Source organism: Cetorhinus maximus, chromosome 9 (genome assembly GCF_964194155.1).
Source record: "Cetorhinus maximus chromosome 9, sCetMax3.hap1.1, whole genome shotgun sequence".
Taxonomy (NCBI): Eukaryota; Metazoa; Chordata; class Chondrichthyes; order Lamniformes; family Cetorhinidae; genus Cetorhinus; species Cetorhinus maximus.
The window spans coordinates 111,793,679-111,813,969 of NC_135887.1; the positions used below are offsets into that span (position 1 = coordinate 111,793,679).

Consider the following 20,291-nt stretch of genomic DNA (forward strand, 5'->3'; position numbering starts at 1 on the left):
TTGTGGCACATTTTATTTCTCTTTCTGTTTATATTGTCCTTTTTAAAAATTCTGTTGGACCACATTCCATCATTTTTGTTTACTTGTAGCTGTTACATGTTTGGGAATGGATACAATAGTTATAATAGTTTTCAATGCTGAATGAAAAACTCCAGAGGTTCTGAGTTCAAATCCCACTGTGGGAAAATGTGAAACCGAATCGAATTAATCTAGTAATTTGTGCACCACGAAAATCTGTCAGGGAGAAAAAACACAACTGACCCATCAGGGCCATCCCTGCCAGGTCCAGCCTACACTTTATAGTTGATTCAGTATCCTGCTGGAGTGGTCTGCAACATAGGCAGTCACTGCACAATAGTTCAAGGAGAAGGGTCTCCAAGTGGTCAGAGCACTGCCAATAAATGCTGACCTTCCCAATGTCAGCCATGCCCATGAGCAAATGTATTTAAAAAAGCAATTGTCACTCTATAGAACAACTATTAGTGCATCTAATCGTTAAAATGATTAGCTCCAAGTTGCACGGTTCCAGCTTTGTGGTGTCAAGGACCATAGAATCATATGACACAGCAGGGGACCATTCAGCCCATTGTGCCTGTGCTGGCTCTTTGAAAGAGCTATCCAATTGGTTCCACACCTCCTGCTCTTTCCTTGTAGCCCTGCAGATATCCCCTTTTCAAGTATTTGTTTATCAAATTTCCTTTTGAAAGTTTCTATTGAATCTGCTTCCACCACTCTTCAGGCAGTGTGTTCCAGGTGAGAAGTCGTTGTGTAAAAATAAAGTATATTTTCTCATCTCTCCCTTTGGTTCTTTTGCCGATTATCTAGGATCTATGTTGTCTGGTCACCAACTCACCTGCCACTGAAAACTGTTTCTCCTTATTTACTCTATCAAAACATATCATGATTTTGAACACTTCTATTAAATCTCTTAACCTTCTCTACTCTAGGGAAAACAATCCTTGCTTCTCCAGTCTCTCCACATAACTGAACTCCCTCAACCTTCAAAGAAGCTTTTCAATTTAGCGATAACGCGGGAAAGATGACATGAGATAGGTTTGCGAAACGAGCCAAGTAGTGGGGTCTGAAAAAACTTGTGTTTCAGAAGCCATGAGTGCTGTATATTCTGTCCTCTCTTAGATTTCTACACGTGATGCTTCTCGCGGTGTAGTCTGTTGTTCGAGCAAAACCACAGCTTCTCAGCCCTCCAACTCCAGCCAGTACTGTCACACTCAGGTAGATCTAACCTGAGACACAAGTCTCATGGTGTTGCTCAGAATGTCCATCCATTGGGTGCTGAAGAATGCATGACGAGCTTTAAAATAAAAATGCTTGAAGCAAGTACAAGAGATGTAAAAGCAGCAAGAGCGTAGCATGCCAGTAAATGGTGCTCCTTTTGTTCAAAATAATAAGATTTACAACCATGCCCAGCATGTCAAACTTGTGAACTATTCCACAAGACAACAACAGCTTATATTTAGCTAGTGCCATTAACCTAGCAAAATGTTGCAAGGCACTTCACAGGAGGATTATTAGATAAAAATTGACACCAAGCTTCATAAAAAGATATTAGGACAGGCGATCAAAAGCTTGGCCAAAGAAGCAGGTTTTAAAGAGCAGTTTAAAGGAAGAGAGAGAGGCGGAGAGGTGTAGGGAGGGAATTCCAGGACCTAAGCATCTGAAGACTGCCTATTTACAAGGTTGAGTTGCCCAAGCTGCTTAATGGTAATGAGTAAAATTTTGGATCTGAACTTTTACATTGCTGCTTTATTTTGCAATAAATGTAAATGTGGCCGGTTAAAAATCTCATTCTCTATATCCGTTAGACAGAGGGACAGACAGAGAGAGAGAGAGGGTGGGTTGGTGGGAAGGACAGGGAGAGAAAGAGGGTTATACAGAGAGGGTTAGAGGGAGGAGAGAGTGTGTTCAAGGAAAAAGAGAGGGAGAGAGAAAGAGAGGGTTAGAGGAAGTGAGAGAAAGAGAGGGTTAGAGGTGGGGAGAGAGAGAAAGTTAGTTGTGGGAAAGATTGTTCAAGGAGAAAGAGAGGATTAGAGAGGAAGAGAAGGTCAGGGGGAGACAGAGGGAGGATTAGAGGACAGAGAAAGGGAGGATTGGGGGGGGAGAGAAAGAAAGGATTAGTGGGGGAGAGAGAGGTTTGGAAGATTAATGGGGAGAGAGAGAGGAGGTTAGAGAGGGAGGGGGGGATTAGTGGGATAAACAGAGGGGTTTAAACAGAGGGATAGAGCAGGCGAGACAGGGACAGAAGGAGATGGGAAGAAAAAGAGAGATGGGAGAGAGATGGCGACCAAAGGAAAAGGCATGAAAGCAAGATTAGCAGAGAAGGGGTTAACCTAAGGGATGAAAATCTTGGAAGGATTCTACCGCCTTGTATGAACAAGGAGGGAAGAACTGGATGGGAATTCCTAAATATGAAAGCGGTATGTGAGCACATACGTTCTTTGATAACCATAAGTGTTCTTGAAAAGATGCTTAGTGAAGGAGAAAAGAATCTAGTTGGATTCATCTATCCTCAAGTTTTGGGTTTTTCAAATTCTCACATTAAAGCATTAGCCTCTCCAAGTCATGCACTATCCTGACGTGGAGGCTTTCAGAGTTCTATCATCATTACCAGGCCAATAGAAAGGAAGAACTTGCATCCCTAAAGCGCCTTTCACAATCTCAAGTCATCAAAAAATACTTTACAGCCAATGCAGTTCTTTATGAAGTGTTGTCATTATTGCAATGTCAGCAGCTAATTTGAGCACAGTAGGATCCCACAAACAGCAATGACCAGGACATCTGTTTTGATGATGTTGGTAGTATATCCTGGAACTCCCTACCAAAGTACACTTTAAAAGCACCATCATTACAAGGGCTCTCAACCGTTCAGGAAGAAGGTTCATCATCACTGCCTTCTCAAGGGCTGTAGTGGATGGACAATAAACGTCAGCCTTACCACCATCATCCACATCCTGAGAACAAATAAACAAAAGCCCCTCTAGTCCACTGGAACAGCCAGTGAGTTCTGTGGGTAACCTGGTGACACACGGTATCTTATGCATTTGGTGGCAGCACCAAAGTAATCTTACTGAACTTGTTGAGGGTTGCTGACATTGAAGTGACATTAACATGGTATAAAGCACCTCTTGTCTGAGTGTGCCACATGGATAAAACAAACCAAGTTTATTGATGCCAGCCTTGGGAACCAGCTCACAGAAAGCCAGTCTTCCAGAGCTGCCATCCATTGGGCATTACCACCTGTCAGAACATGCAGCAGAGGTTAAGGTTTCTGAGTGGCCAATTTAGAACTGTTCTGAAATGTAGACACTAAAAGCCTATGTTTGGCTTTGAGTAGAAGTCCCATTTTCCAAACCCAGAGACTGCAGAGCTCTAAGGTACGAAGAGATTTGGATGTCCTGGTACATGAATCACAAGAAGTTAGTATACAGATACAACAAGTGATTAGGAAGGCAAATGGAATGTTGTCATTTATTGCAAGGGGAATAGAATATAAAGATAGGGATGTTTTGCTACAGTCGTATAGGGCGTTGGTTAGATCACAGCTAGAGTACTGTGTACAGTTTTGATCTTATTTAAGAAAGGAAATAAATGCATTAGAAACAGATCAGAGAAGGTTCACTCAATTGATACCTGGGATGGGGGTTATCTTATGAGGAAAGGTTGGACAGACCTTGTAGCCATTGGAGTTTAGAAGATTGAGGGGTGATCTTATTGAAACATATAAGATTCTAAGGTTACTTGACAGGGCGGATGCTGAAAGGATGTTTCCCCTTGTGGGAGAGACTAGAAATAGGAAACCCAGTTTAAAAATAAGGAGTCTCCCATTTAAGATGAAGATGAGAAGAAATTTTTTCTCTGAGGCCCGTGAGTCTTTGGAACTCTCTTCCCCGGAGAGCGGTGGAGGCAGGGTCATTGAATATTTTTAAGGCAGAGGTATATAGATTCGTGACTAACAAAGGAGTCAAAGGTTATAGGGGATAGGAGGAATGTGGAGTTGAGGCTACAATCAGGTCGGCCATGATAATGGCAGAGCAGGCTTGAAGGGCTGAATGGCCTACTCTTATTTCGTATGTTCTTAATTCATGCAGGTTGTTGAAGCTTTCAATGAAGAATTTGGTTCCAGTGATAACTGTCCAGCTATGCAAAATAGATCTTCTGTTAAACAAGCTTTAATAAAGTTACTGAGCTGTTAGCTCACTGGTGTCCATTCCCGCCTCAGAGTCAGGAGTTCCTGGGTTTGAACCCCACTTCAGACAGTGAATGGATACCAGATCTCTAGCTCAGAATTCCTGGTTGATATCCTCGTGTCCGGTGGCTATGGGTGACTCACCCTTCTCATTGTTTCGGTTGTGGGAGTTCATAAAACCCCTCCCCACCATATAGGGCTACCGGATCTAACAGTTGAGAGAAAAACGGTTCTAGCCGTGGAAGGAATGTTGACATTGCAGTTTGTTAGACTGTTAATCAGCCTGAGAACTGTAGAATCATAGAAAGTTTACAGCACAGAAAGAGGCCACTCGGCCCATCGTGTCTGTGCCAGCCGAGAAACGAGCCACCCAGCCTAATCCCACTTTCCACCATTTGGTCTGGAGACCTGCAGGTTACAACACTTGAGGTGCATATCCCTTTTAAATGAGTTGAGTGTTTCTGTCTCTACTAACCATTCGGGAAGTGAATTCCAGACCCCTACCACCCTCTGGGTGAAAAAAAGGTTTTCTTCATCTCCCCTCTAATCTTTCTACCAATCACTTTAAACCTATGCCCCCTAGCCACTGACCTCTTTGCTAAGGTTAATAGGCCCTTCCTATCCACTGTATCCAGGCCCCTCACAATTTTGCACATCTCAGTCAAATCTCCCCTGTTCCAAGGAGAACTGTAGTGATATCCTTGTACTATCTATATTTAACACGAATGAGGTTTGTGGATTCTGTTTGCTTGAGGACCTCTGGTGGGATTTATTTACAGGTAAATCAGTATAAGCAGTAGAGTACTCTCTAGATACATCCTGTTGTCTAGGGTACTACAGTGCAGTGAGAGACCATGACTCCTGGTCACATGATGAGAGATCGTGGCTCCTGGTCACATGATGCCATCCAGGCAACTGGCTCATTTGCATGTTGAGCTTCTTAAAGGGACATCGTTCTTAAAGCGATATTACAACAGCCTATCCAATCTTTCCTCATAGCTACATTTTTCCAGTCCTGGCAACATCCTTGTAAATCTTCTCTATGCCCTCTCTAGTGCAATTACACTCTTTCTGTAACAAGGTGATAAGAACTGCACACAGTACTCAAGCTGTGGCCTAACTAATGATTTATACAGTTCCAGCATAACCTCCCTGTTCTTATATTCTATACCTCGGCTAATAATACTCTCCAAGCAAACAGTGTGAAAATGCAAAAGCTGTGGTACGACAGGGCGTTATTGTTTGACCTGCATTACCAGTGACTAACAAGCACCAGAAACCTTTGAGTGCCTGCAAACATTAATACGTGGGTGAGATGGGTTAATTCGGTTAATTGAAACCGGTTTCTAAACGATATTTTAGCTGCTAAACTGGAATGATTGCTTTGGTGTGTTGGAAATGGGTGGAATTTGTTTTTCTTTGCTCTTTCCTCCCTAAACCTAAGCAAAAGATAATGGGTCCTGGAGTGACTAAACAAGATGCAAGCAGAAAATAGTTGTACATTAAGCAAACTGAAACTCCTTGCTAAAGTGAAACATACTGGAACTACTCAGCAGGCCAGGCGGTGTCTGTGGAAAGAGAAATAGAGTTAATGTTTCAGGTCAATGCCCTTTCATTGGAATTCCTTACTTATGTTTGGTGTCCTATGCTGTGAAGTCATAATTGGAAAGTGTACTGCACTTAAATGGAGTTAAGATGCAGGTCAACCATAATTTAGCTGAATAATGCAATGGGCTTTGTGATACTTTTGAAATACAAATGGGTATGAGCTACGCTGCAATTGTATGACTCTCTGTTTCGACCACACCTGGGATAACTGGGTTCGGTTCTGGTCACATCTCAATAAGTGTTAATGTCTTGTTAGTGTCATTTTAATTACTATTGTTAAGGTTACTAGATACAGGTGATGGGTATTAATGGTCTTTGAGAACACTGTGTCAGGCACCTGATAAGGGGGGAAGCAGGTGGTTTTGGCAAGAAGAGAAAAGGACCTCCCTTATAAGCCTGTTCCTGAGCCTGGCCAAATTGGCCATTAACAGGTCCAGGCAGTGGGCGGTTGAGGGGGTCGTCCAGCCCGACTGTCTTCCCCTCTTCTGCAGTTATGTTCACAGCTGGCTTGAAGAGGGAGCACGCGGTGTCCATTGGCACGATTGAAGCTTTCCGTGACCAGTAGGCACCAAGGGAACGGGGGTGCATCGTTGACCCCCCAAACTGCATTTTGATTTAAAGTTTAGTAAGTTTCCTTTGTGATTTTATTTTTGGTTGGTGCCCCTTTAAGGGACTACCAACCCCCCCTCCCCCCCCTTCTTAATTTGATAATTTGTCCCTTTGTTGATTTGACCCCATTTGTTTTACTCAAAAGAATATACAAATCACTATGTCAGGCGCCTGGCGCGGAGGGGGATGAAAAGGGAGGAGGACCCTCTCAGAAGCCTGCACTTGAGCCTGGCTAAGTTGGCCATTAACAGGACCAGGCAGCAGGCAGTCGAGGGGATCGTCTGACCCAACTGTCCATCCTCCTTCCGTGGCTATGTTCATGGCCGGGAGTCCTTGGAGAGGGAGCACGTAGTGTCCACCTACATGATTGAGGCCTTCTGTGACAGGTGGGCACCGCAGGGGCTGGGGGTCATTGTTGACCCCCGCAGAACCACATTTTAGTTTAAAGTTTGTAAGTTTCATTTGAGATTTTGTTTTTAGTTGCAGTGTCCCTTTAAGGGACTATTCCCTATTTGTTTTGCTATTTAATCTAATTTGTCTTTTGTTTCATTGGTGTACTCGAGTGTAAATCACTGTGTCTCCTACCAATGTAAGATGGCCACACAAGATGGCCGTCCTTACCCTTCCAAGCATGCATAGAAATCCACTGACATCATTCCGCTGCTCCCAGCCTGCTAGTAACATTGCACATGTGTCAGTATGCCACGCACATACACCATCTACCTGTTTGTAACTGCTTGGCATGAGAGAGAAAGAATTGTTGATCAGCACATTTGTTGCCCCCATTTTGTTAATTCTCATTCCAACAGTCCAATTCTCAATTCTCAGTCCGATTCCAACACCGTCAGTGTCCTGGGAAGTGCTGAGCTCATCCCCATTTCTGAACTCGCCTCAACTCCCTGCATTCCACAACTTGGGCAAATGTTTTCTAATTTATTTTCTAATGCAGCACTTAGTGGAGAAACAGTGGAGTATTGATGCACTTTTATAAAGACAGGATTCAGACAATTTGTTAATACTTCTTCACCGTTACATAACTGTATCTTGGGCATCTGTGCAAACTTTTCTCTTTTCCTCATAACCCTGCCCATCAATAACTCATATTAATTAGTGAACAGAAAACAAAACCTCGAGAGACTGCATCTGCATTGGTGTCTTGTCCTATTACAGACTTTATTAGAATAGTTTTTAATAAACAAGAATCGAAAGGGAGAATCTTGATAAACAAGGATGAAAACTGATAGACTAAAACCACATTTCAGCATCTTACAATAATCAAATAATCCAATAGAAAGAATCCAAAAAATAAAGAAAAAACAAAGCCAATAAGATATACCAAGTCACCTAAAACATGGCTGTGATGATTTGAGCAGCACCATCTTTGGTCCTGGCTGCTGCCAACCCTGTCGCTCACAATGACGTAACAGAATAAAACAGTACAACCGCACATGCATGGCATTGGCAGCAAACACAGCCCATATAAATAGTGGACAGCTGGGACACTGGGTGGAATAGGAATAGGAGGAGAGCTGTGAGACTGAACAAGTCAATAAACTCTCTCGATAAAGAAGAGCTCTGTGTCTTGGTTTCAGCTTCACCAATTGGCTTGGATCCTATTAAAAAGAAGGATATTATGGCCTTGGTAGAGGTGCCGCCTGAGTTCACCAGAATGATATTGGGGCTAAAAGATTTAAATTATGAGGAGAGGTTGCATAGACTAGGCTTGTATTCCTTGAGTATAGAACATACACATATAGTTAACCCAATAACAGATCAAATCAGTCACTGGGACTTTGTTGATCTGTCCTCACTGTTACTTCAACCTACACACCATGGTTTGATATCCTTCAATACCCTTACCCAACTATCAACATATCCTTCAGTTCCCCTCATGTGTTTATCCAGATTCGCCTTAAAAAGGGATTAGAGGGGTGAGTGGTGATTGGTTCGTCTCTCTCCTTAGTCCTGGACTGCTACCAGAGGAAATAGATTTATTTATATTTCCTCTCTCTAACCTATCAAATCCTTTTAATCATCATAAGCACCTCAATTACACCCCATATAATATTCATTCAAGGGAATTCAAGCCTAATCTATGCAACCCTTTTAGCCCTGATATCATCCTGGTGAATCTGCATTGTGCTCCTCCTGAGCTGCAGTGCGCAAAACTGAACGCAGTGATTTCAGATGTGATCTAACTAGAAATTAATATTACTGGAGCATAACTTTCACCCCTTTGTATTCCAGCCTTATTACAATATTATATAGAAACCACACCCCACACCCACTTTTTGCGTGTATGCTTTAGCTGTGTAAATGGTGCCATGTTATAGAAACAATAACTGATATGTTGAATTATATGTACACAGAAAGCTGAGCTCATATATATAATATCACATTTATGCCAACATCTTGACATTTGCAAATTGCCAAGTCCCAATTTTGCTACTTAGCTAGCAGGTATCAGGTTTTTCAGTCTCTGCAAATTCTGCTCCTGTTTTAGTCCAGTTAATGGCACTTTATTCCAACAATGCAGCTTTTCACTAAGGCTGCCTTGGCAGAGTGAGCAGAGTAGAAACCTAGAGTACTATTAATGTGTCTGTTTTATTAATGATGTAATAATGGTGGCAATGGTTGAGTTCATTTCCTGTTCCTCACTGATTCCTTCCTCTAACTTTGCATGTGTGTTTTGCAACAACTCTTGAAATCCTTGTGCGTAATTTTATCTTTTCAGTTGTTTCTGAGTGGTAAGCCCATGATAGTTGCTGCCCCAGACAAATGTCTCAGAACACCTTCCCAATCTGAGGCTAGGGCCGGGATTTTTGATGGGGCGTCGGGTGTGTTCGATGGCATGAGCGGACAATATGGCGAGAGGGGCAAAAATCGGTTTCACAATGTCGTGAAACCGGTTTGCGATCGTCCGCTCAGCCCGTCGTTCCCTGCCATCAGACATCAGGAATCTGTTTTTTTATTCACTCATGGGATGTGGGCTTCGCTGGCTGGGCCAGCATTTATTGCCCATCCCTAGTTGCCCTTGAAAAGGTGGTGGTGAGCTGCCTTCTTGAACCGCTGTAGTCCGTAGTGTAGGTGCTGTTAGGAAGGGAGTTCTAGGATTTTGATCCAGCAACAGTGAAGGAACGGCGATATATTTCCAGTCAGGATGGTGAGTAACTTGGAGGGGAACTTCTAGGTGGTGGTGTTCCCATCTATCTGCTGTCCTTGTCCTTCTAGATGGTAGTGGTCATGGGTTTGGAAGGTGCCGTCGAAGGAGCCTTGATGAATTTCTGCAGTGCATCTTGTAGATGGTACACACTGCTGCTACTGTGCGCTGGTGGTGGAGGGAGTGAATATTTGTGGATGTTGTGCCAATCAAGCAGCTGTTTTGTCCTTTGACCTCATTGTAATATATCAGCATATCATTATGAGGCCAGCCTGCTGGACTCTTCCCCCCCACTGGATCATCTGCCCACGTCGGCAGGAAAACACGCCGGTGCAGAACATGTCTTGACAAGTGTGACGTGCAGAAGTCTGGACTTATTGCCAGGGCCATGCTCAGATCGCGGACATCCGAGGAGGAGAAGATGCTGGAGCCCGACAGCAATGGAACACTGGAGAAACGTCCGTGGCATGCTGGGTGGATTCTCATGGATGTGATTCAGCTGCAAAGCAGCTCACAGAAGTTGGAAAGTCCCCATTGATGCTCACAACAGATGATGATCGAAGGGGTGGGAGAGAAAGGTCTAGGATTGACTTGGAGAGGAATAGGTGTCGGGGAGTCGGTGAGGTTGGGAGAGGGGAAATGAAGGTGTCAGTGGGGGTGAGGTTGGGGGTGGGCAGAATGAAGGTGTCTGAGGGGGTTGAGTTTGGGAGGGGGGAATGAAGGTGTCAGGGGTGGGATGAGGTTGGGAGGGGGGATTGTAGGTGTTGGGGTGAGGTTGGGGGGGGAATGAAGGTTTCAGGGCAGTGAAGTTGGTGGGGGAATGAAGATGTTGGGAGGGGTGAGGTTTGGAAGGGGTGGGGGTAACGGAAGAAGATGCCAACTGGGGAGATAAGTGTAAGGGGGGCATGGAAGGTAACAGGGAAGGAGTTTGGATGGGGGAAGGTGTGTGGAGAGGGGAAGGAGCCCAGGAGGAGCAAGGAGTTCAGAGAGGGGAAGGAGCCCAGGGGGAGGAAGGAGTTCGGGGAGGAGGAGGGAGTAAGGAGCCAGGAAGGGGGAAGGGGTAAAGTTGGAGGAAGAAGTGAGGGTGTCTGAGTCAGGAAGGGGGATGGATGAAGCAGTGGGGAGGTTGGGAGGACTAAGGGGAGGAAGACGTCATGAGGAGGAGAAGGGGTCTGGAGGGAGAGAAGGGGTTCCAGGGGGGAAAGGTCCAGAGAGAGTAAGGGTTTGCGGGGGAAGGTGTCCAGAGGGTTGGATGTCCAGATGAACATGCAAGGGGGGGGGCGTCTGATGGGTCCATGACTGCCTCCTGGGGAGCGAACTGAGGGTGGGCATGGTATGAGGGAGTGGTGAGAATGACCGAGGGCAGAGTGGGGTGGCAGGGTGGGACGGTGAGGATCGATGGAAGAGGTAAAAGGGACAGTGAGGGTGGTTGGTGGGGACTCAGAGGCAGACACCCTGGGGGTGGGGAGGACAGGTAATGGAAGTGAATCAGGATGGGGATGGGATTTTCGGGAAGGAAGGTAACATGCATGTTCACCTGGACATCCCCAAAGGAAAAGGATTGTGGCTGGTAGGTCACTGAGGGGAGGTAGCAGGGGGCTCAACTGCGATGGGGGAAAGGAAATGGGTGACTGAGGGAGGGGAAAAGACAGAGGAGCACACAACAAACTGAATCCAGACCATGCTGTCCAAATCGAAAGTGAAACGATAGTCGTGGTGGGCGAGATCAGGTGCTGCGTGGGAGTGAGATCAGTGGGTGGGTGGAGATGCAGGTCAGCTCAGATAGACAACTGAAAGTGAACCCCAACAGGCAGCATTGAAAATGCTCAGGACACTGAGATGAGTGTGATACAGGAAGGATCCCAGGTGAGGAGTGGCTGGGAACTGGTGAATAACCCAAAGTCCGGAAAAGTTCATCACATGTTTCCCTTGCATGTCCAACTGCAGGCTTTGCCTTTCGCTTAATTATAAATGTCCAATTCTGCTCTGTCCATGCCTTGCTGTGTATTATGAAATTAATTCGGATCATAACCTGGCGTAAAGTGTGGTTGTGATTAGCGGGCATCTTCCCTTTCTTCACTGGATCTTCAAACAAACCGTATTCCCTTATTTTCCTTGACTTGATCTTTTCTCTCTTTCTCTCTCTCTCTCTCCTCTCTTCTCCGTCTCTTCCCCTTTCTCTGTTGCTGTGACGGTTAGATGACAGTGGGAAAAGTATCATCTGTAATCGGAGCATTGGCAGAAGTTCTGGTCACGCTTTACCAGACTGACCATCGGCCCAAAGCAGCGGTAACCTCGCCAGACTTGGTAAGCTTTGAACTAGGTGTAGTTAGACACAGCTAACTAACCTAAAATAAAAGCAAAATACTGAGGACGCTGGAAATCTGAAATAAAAAAAGAGTGCTGAAAATGGTCAGCGGGTCTGGCAGCATCTGTGAAGAGAGAAGGAGGGTTAACGTTTCGAGTCGAATATTCTGAATATCCAGAACTGGAGGAAAATAGAAATGTGATGGGTTTTATACTGTCGAAAGGGGGGGAGAGGGAAGAAGAACAAAAGGGAAGGTCTGGGACCTGATAGAGGGCAGGAGAGATTAAATGACAAAGATGGAATAGAAGTCAAAGGGAGCAGTTGTAGTTGTGGTAAAGAATCAAAGCATTTGTCCAGAGTGAGTGTGAATAGCTGTATAATGAACAGCTCTGAATGAAAGTAAAAAAAACATTTAAAACAAAATCATCACATGGCAAAAAATAAAGAATTAAAATGGGAGACAAAGTTCATGGTCTGAAGTTGTTGAACTCAATGTTGAGTCCAGCGTCTGTAAAGTGCCTAATTGGAAGATGAGGTGCTGTTTTTGCAGTTTACGTTGGAACACTGCAACAGGCCAAGGACATAAATGTATGCATGAGAGCAAGGTGGTGAATTAAAATGGCGTGCAAACAAAAGCTTGGCAGATTGGGTGACTGCTTTGCGGAACACCTCCACTCAGTCCGCAGGCATGACCCCGAGCTTCCAGTTGCTTACCATTTTAATTAAGCATGTTAATTTGCTCTCATTCTCGTATTTCTGTCCTCAGCCTGCTGCAGTATTCCAGTGAAGCTCCATGCAAGCTCGAGAAACAGACCTCTTCTTCCAGTTAGGCACTTTACAGCCTTCTGGACTCAACATTGAGTTCAACAACTTCAGACCATGAACTCTGTCTCCCATTTTCCTTCTTTTTATTGCCATGTGATGACCTTCTTTCTGTGTCTTTTTTCCTTTCAGACAGAGCTGTTCATTATTTTACCATTCACACTCACTTTGGACAAATGCTTTGATTCTTTACCACAACTGTTACCACTCCCTTTGACTTCTAATTCACCTTTGTCATTTAATCTCTCCCACCCCCTATCCTATCCCAGACCTTCCCTTTCGTTGTTTTTCCCTCTCCCCCCACTTTCAACAGCATAAAACCCAAAACATTTCTACTTTCCTTCAGTATAAGAAGTCATATTGGACTCAAAACGTTAACCCTGTTTCTCTCTTTACAGACGCTGCCAGACCTGCTGAGTATTCCCAGCATTATCTTTTTATTACTGCTAACTAATCATTTGGCACTTGTATTGTGTGAAATTGTAGTCAGGTTGAATAAAGATAACTTCTGATCTTTTTGACCGTTCAAGATAGGATTATGCAATGTTAATACTGAAGATTGCTAATTTCGCTGTGAAAGATGCTTCTCCAATAAGACTACCACTTTATGATTACATCTAATAGCACAAATTGCTCTGATATTAATCTGATGATATAAATTACTCCCAGTGATGGTATTGTACCAAACTTTATCAAATTCACCTCAACAGACATTAGATTCTTTAAGCAATGATTCCATTAAACTAGTGGAGAGGGGAACTTTTAATGAATGGATTAAGCTTTTGTACAGTAATAACTCCAACATTAGCTTCTACCCTGAGATGTCAGCTTTGATTCAGGGGGTTTGCACTCTCATCTGAGCCAGAAGTTTGTGGTTTCAGTTCCCACTCCAAGGACATGAACCCATAACCTGGGCTGACTCTCCCAGTATCAAAGGAGTGCTACACTGTTGGAGATGCTGACTTTCAGTTGAAACATTAAACTGAGACGCTACCTACCCATCCATCTTCCAATGGACAACAAAACTGTCCGGCTAGGGAGGTGGAAGAGGATTTTATGATCTTTGTGCAGGAATGCACTGGGAGCAAAACTAAATAACTGTTCAGGTGGACCTCATAATCGTGCCATCACCAAGACTGCCTATTTCCACCTCTATAACATCACCCCTGTCCCAGCTCACCTGCTGTTGAAACCCTCATTCGTGCCTTTGTTACCCCTAAGCTTGACTATTCCAACGCATTCCTGGCTGGTCGCCCACATTCTACCCTCTGTAAACTTGGGGTCATTCAAAACGCTGTTGCCTGTGTCTTAACTTGCACCAAGCCCAATTCCTCTATCACCCTTGTGCTTGCTGACTTACATTGAGTCCTGGTCAAGCAATGTCTTGATTTTAAAATTCTGTTTTCAAATCCCTCCATGTCCCTGCCTCTCCCTATCTCTGTAATCTTCCTCAGCCCCACAACCCTCTGAGGTATCTGCGCTTCTCTAATTCTGGTCTCTTGTGCATCCCTTATTTTAATTGCTGCACTGTTAGTGACCACACCTTCAGATGCCTAGGACCAAAGCTCTAAAATTCCTTCTCTATACCTCTCCACCATTCTACCATGCTTCTCTGCTTTAAAACATTGCTTAAAGCTTACCTCTTCTGACCTAATAGCTCCCTATGTGGTTTGCTGTCATACTTCGTTTTATAATGCTCCTGTGGTACCTTGGGACATTAATGTTACAGGCGCTAAATACATGTAAATGGTGTCGTTGTTGAATGGAAATGATCGCATGACATTTTTCAAAGAACAGCAAGAAATTGCCCTGGTGACCTGGCCAACATTCCACCCTCAACCAAAATCATCATATCGATTAACTGGTCATCCATCCTAACTGCTGTTTCTGGGATCTTGCTGTGCAAAGTTTAGCTGTTGAGTTTGTTATTGGCTAGATACCGAGTGCATGTTACTGAGCTAACGTGGCGAATCTCAGATCTGACGCAGCTTCAGTCAAATATTCCTTGTCACAACTCAAGGCAAACAGATGGGTATTTGGCAAGGTATCAGTTGGTGCCCACTCACCATCAAGGAACAGTGTCCTTGGTAAAATTGTCATGACAGCCTGGTCAAGCGATAGAGCTGAGGGGAAGAGAGAGAAGAAAATTGGTCGGGGGACAGAACCATGAAAAGGTCAAATGTCACAAGCAGCGGAAGGTTGATACATTGTTTGTAATACACTTGAATCTTTCTCCTTGCAGGGGTCGCTGCGGAAGGAGTTCCCTCAGACTCTCGGGGGCAGTGATACCTGCTACTTCTGTAAAAAGCGAGTTTATGTCATGGAGCGATTGAGTGCGGATGGTAAATTCTTCCACCGAGAATGCTTCAAGTGTGATTTCTGCTCTACCACACTGCGGCTCGGAGCCTACGCTTTCAGTGTGGAGGAAGGTAATTGCAATGCCCCACCTTCACACCAACCATTGGAAACTCATAGGCTTAAATGGCTTAAATAGACCAGGCTTGTTTTACCTCAAGTATGGAAGATTAAGATGTTATCTAATTGAGGTATTTAAGATTATTAAAGGATTTGATAGGGTAAATGGAGAGTGCAAATATTTCCTCTTGTGTGTGGAGTCCAAAACAAGAGAGAAAATTTTAAAATTAGAGTTAGGCCGTGCAGGGATGATGTCAGGAGGCTAGTGAAAATCTGGAACTCTCACCCCCTCCCCACCCAAAAAGCTGCTGAGGCGGGGGGTCAATTGGAAATTTCAAAATGGAGATTGATAGATTTTTGTTGGGTAAGGAGATTACAGGCTGCAGAAGCATAGTGTATATATGGAGTAAGATACAGATCAGCAGTTGAATGGTGGGACAAGCTTGAGGAGCTGAATGGCCTCCTCCTGTTCCTATGTTTCTTATCTACTCTGATAAATGGAGGTAATGCTCCTCGTTCCCCTTTTTGAGGGAGTGAGAGAGCTGGTCCTGTTTCTGGCTGCAGCAGATATTACTCTGTGGAAGAGGTAGATACAGTTCCTGAAACAATAAATTGGGTTCCATGGAGTAGTTTCAATTGTCTTACGGGGTCAGAGAGGAATTTTCCAGTTTGGCAGTTGGATTTGAAGATGATAAATTGCAGCATTATAGGGAAAATATTGATAACTTGGATTAATTGGATGGCTCCATCAAAGAGCTTTTGATGCATGAGGGGCCGAATGGCCTCCTATGTGCTGTAAGATTCTACGATTCCTTGTTTTTAACTCTATGCTCCTGTTTATGAAGCCAAGGATCTTATATGTTTTGTTAACAGCCTTCTCAACTGGCTCTGTCAGCTTAAAGATTTGTGTACTTCCCCCATGCCCCCCTGACCCACCTCCAGTATCTCTGTTCCCGCACCTCCTTTAAAATTGGACCATTTAGTTTACTTTGCCTCGCCTCATTCTTCCTACTAAAATGCATCACTTCACACTTCTCTGTGTTAAATTTCATCTGCCATCTGTCTGCCCATTTCGCCGGTCTGTCTGTCTTCCCTGAAGTTTGTTACCATCCTCCAAACTGTTAACTACATTTCCGAGCTTCATGTCATCTGCAAACTTTGAAGTGATGTCCTGTATACCCAAGTCCATTCTCAAAGCTCTGTGTGGTCACTTGTAGCTTTCAACATTGAGATCAAAAGACTTTTACTTGGTGAGTAGGATCGAGGGATTTAGAGCAGAGGTGGGAACTGAATGGTAGGGCATACTTGAAGGACTGAATGGGCACATGAGACTCATGTGAGAAAGGAAGAACAATTTCTCCTTTGGAACTAAAATACACATTGCCCTTTAGACAAATGTATTAGGTCCGGGCTCAAAGATCTCATTCTTTTGAGCCTTCATACTGTAGCGCTGTGATTCCTTAACTGCACTTACAAGAGCCTACAGACACTCTGCACTACAATCTGTTCCACTTTAGTTTGCTGTTTTAATGTGACTTAATCTGACCTTTTATTCATTCAGGAAAGTTTTACTGCAAACCTCACTTTACTTACTGTAAACTGAATAACAAAGCAAGGAAGAGACGGAATCATCCAACAATATCACACAGAAAGGTAGGGATCTTCTCACCAGCTCCTGGTATCATAAGAATCTCATAAACACAGGCTGTTATGCTACTGAGTGCAATGTCTACAATGCTCTTTTCTTTCCAAGTCCAAATAATCAGTATTTCAAACTTGGCTGCGTGGAAACCTTTGGAAATATTAACCCTATCCTAGCAACTCCTGCTGCAAGTATTACCAGACTCCCTCCACCACTCCCCCACAGCCCACTACCCCCGCCCCCTGGTATAGATTGGCAGGAATTGGGAGAAGCAATTTCCACTGGTTGGGGAGTCTAGGATTGTGGCGCATAGTCTAAAAATTAGAATATATTTTTTTCATGTTATTTGTTTATGGGACATGAACGTCACTGGCAAGGGCATCATTTCTTGCCCATCCCTAATTACCCTTGAGAAGATGTTGGTGAACCCCCTTCTTGAACCACTGTGATCCATGAGGTGCAGGTGCTGTTAGTGAGTGAGTTCCAGGGTCGTGACCCAACAACAGTGAAGGAACGGTGATATATTTCCAAGTCAGGATAGTGTTGGAGGGGAACATGCAGGATCTTGTGCCTGCTGCCCTTGTCCTCCAAGGTGGATGAGTCTGCGGGTTTGGAAGGTACTGTTAAAGAAGTCTTGGCGAGTTGCTACAGTGCAGCTTGTAGATGGTACACACTGCTGTCACTGGGCATCGGTGGTGGAGGGAGTAAATACAAGAACACAGGAGATAGGAACAGGGGTAGGCCATATGGCCTGTTGAGCCTGCTGTGCCATTCAGCATGATCATGGTTGACCTTGTAGCTTAATCTTACTGTCCCACCCACTCCCCATATCCCTTGATTCCCCAAGAGACCAAAAATCTGTCAATCTCAGCCTTAAATATATTCAACAATGGAGTACCCACAGTCCTCTGGGGTAGAGAATTACAAAGATTCACAACCCTTTGAGTGAAGTAATTTCTCCTCATCTCAGTCCTAAATGATTGGCCCCTTATCCTGAGACTGTGCCCCCATGTCTTAGATTCCCCAACCAGTGGAAACAATCTCTCAGCATCCACCCTATGAAGCCCCTTCAGAATTTTGTAGGTTTCAACGAAATTGCCTCTCAATCTTCTAAACTCCAGAGAATACAAGCCAATTTCCTCAACCTCTCATCATAGGACAGCCCCCTCATCCAGGTACCAATTTAGTGAACATTCGCTGTACTGCCTCCAATGCAAGTGTATCCTTTCTTAAATGTGGAGACCAAAACTGTACACAGTAATCCAGATGTGATCTCAACAAAGCCCTGTACGATTGTAGCAAGACTTTATCCCTATACTCTAATCCCTTGTAATAAAGGCCAACATGCCATTTGTCTTCCTAACTGCTTGATGTACCTGCATGTTAATGTTCTATGTTCCTTGTATGAGCACACCAAGCCTCTCTGAACATCAACATTTACAATTTTCATGCCTTTTAAAACATATACTGTTTTTCTATTCTTATGACCAAATTGCTTGCACTTCCCCACATTATACTCCATCTGTCATGTTGATGCCCACTAACTCAATTTGCCCATATCTCTTTGCAGCCTCTCTGTGTCCTCATGGCTTACATTTACACCTAGTTTTGTATCATCAGCAAAATTGGATACATTACTGTCTTGCCTCTTCGTTTGTCATTAATATAGATTGTAAATAGCTGAAGCCTCAGCACTGCTTCTTGCTGCACGCCACTATTCACTGCCTGCCAACTTGAAAATACCCCATTTATGCTTACTCTTTGCTTCCAGTCCATTAACCAATTCTCTATCAATGCTAATATATTACCCCCAACTCCACAAACCCTTACCCTTCCTATTAACCTTTTTATGTGGCACCTTAGCAAATGTGTTTTGGAAACCAGGCATACAACATCTACTAATGCCCCTTTAGCTACCTTACTAATAAATTTGGCAAACACCATTTCCCTTTCAGAAAACCATGTTGACTTTGTCTGATCATAATGTGGTTTTCTAAGTGCATTGTTAAGACTTCCTTAATGATAGATTCTAGTATTTCCTGATGACTGATGTCAGGCTAATTGGCTTGTAGTTCCCTGTTTTCTCACCCCTATTCAAGAAATGAGGGAGAATTACATTTGTTAACTTCAAACCTGCTGGGACTGTTCCAGAATCTAGGATTAAGTGTTTAATTTAGTGGGGGCAGGGGGCCAATCAAACAGGCTGCTTTGTCCTGGATGGTGTTGAGCTTCTTGAGTGTTGTTGAAGCCCAACTCATCCAGACAAGTAGAGTATTCACACTCCTGACATGTGCCTTGTTGATGGTGAACAGGAACTGGGGAGTCAGGAGATGAGTTACTCACCATAGAATTTCCAGCCTCCAACTTGCTCTGCAGCCACAGTATTTATATGGCTGGTCCAGTTAAGTTTCTGGTCAGTGGTAACCCCCAGGATGTTGGTGATGGGGATTCAATGATGGTAATGCCTTGAATGTCAAGAGGAGATGGTTAGATTCTCTCCTGTTGAACATAGTCTTTGCTTGGCACTTGTGTAGTGCAAATGTTATTTGCCACTTATCCGTCCAAGCCTGAATGCCCAGGTCTTGCTGCTTGTAGGAACATATAACTTCAGTATCTGATGAATTGTGAATGGTACTGAACACTTTGTAATCATCAGCGAACATCCCCATTTCTGACCTTAAGATGGAAGGAAAATCATTTTATGAAGCAGCTGAAGATGTTTGGACCTAGGACACCACCATGAGGAACTCCTGCAGCGGTGCCCTGGGGCTGAGATGATTGGCCTCCAACAAACACAACCACCATCCTTTGTGCTAGATATGACTACATACAGTGGAGATTTTTCCCCCTGAATTCTGTTCACTTCAATTTTGCAAGGGCTCCTTGATGCCACAATCGGTCAAATGCTATCTTGATGTCAAGGGCAGTCACTCTTAGTTCATCTCTGGAATTCAGCTCTCTTGTTCATGTTTGGATCAAGGCTGTAATGAGGTCAGGAGCTGAGTGGCCTTTGACCATAACACCATAAGACGTAGGAGCAGAAGTAGGCCATTCGGCCCATCAAGTCCGCTCCGCCATTCAATTAATCATGATAATCTGATTTGATAATCCTCAACTCCACCTTCCTGCCTTTTCCCCATAACCCTAGATTTCCTTCCTGATCAAAAATCTGTCTATCTCTGCCTTGAATATACTTAACAACTCAGCCTCTACAGCCTTGATGGAATCCCAAACTGAGCAAGAGTGATCAGGTTGTTGCTGTGTAAGTGCTGCTTGATAGCACTGCCAATGACACCTTCCATCACTTTGCTGATGATTGAAAGTAGACTGATGGGACGGGAATTGGCTGGATTGGATTTGACCTGCTTTTTGTGGACCTATCTGGAGTGAAATTCAGAAACACTTCTACACACAAAGTGTGGTAGAAGTTTGAAACTCTCTTTTGCAAATGTGAATTGATGCTGCATCTATTGTTAATTTTAATCTGAGATTGATAGATTTTTGTTAACTTGAGGGACCAAAT

The 20,291-nt window shown here is 44.0% G+C and overlaps 1 protein-coding gene and 1 long non-coding RNA gene across 10 annotated transcripts in view; one reads left to right on the forward strand and one right to left on the reverse strand.

The window, feature by feature from the left end:
- Positions 1 to 20,291, forward strand: part of LOC144684936 (F-actin-monooxygenase MICAL2-like) — a 257,207-nt gene that overhangs the window by 145,795 nt on the left and 91,121 nt on the right. For 7 of the 9 annotated variants that reach the window (XM_078549363.1, XM_078549361.1, XM_078549367.1 and 4 more), the window contains 3 exons: positions 11,781 to 11,888; positions 14,954 to 15,140; positions 16,688 to 16,779. In XM_078549363.1, the coding sequence (XP_078405489.1) occupies positions 11,781 to 11,888; positions 14,954 to 15,140; positions 16,688 to 16,779 (387 nt within the window). The remainder of the gene's footprint in view (positions 1 to 11,780; positions 11,889 to 14,953; positions 15,141 to 16,687; positions 16,780 to 20,291) is intronic. The other 2 variants (XM_078549366.1, XM_078549371.1) reach the window with 1 other exon arrangement.
- Positions 7,922 to 19,235, reverse strand: LOC144684937 (uncharacterized). The gene is made up of 3 exons (XR_013577590.1): positions 19,112 to 19,235; positions 14,778 to 14,834; positions 7,922 to 8,034 (listed from the first exon to the last, which is right to left on the reverse strand). It is a non-coding gene; the product is annotated as an uncharacterized LOC144684937 (long non-coding RNA).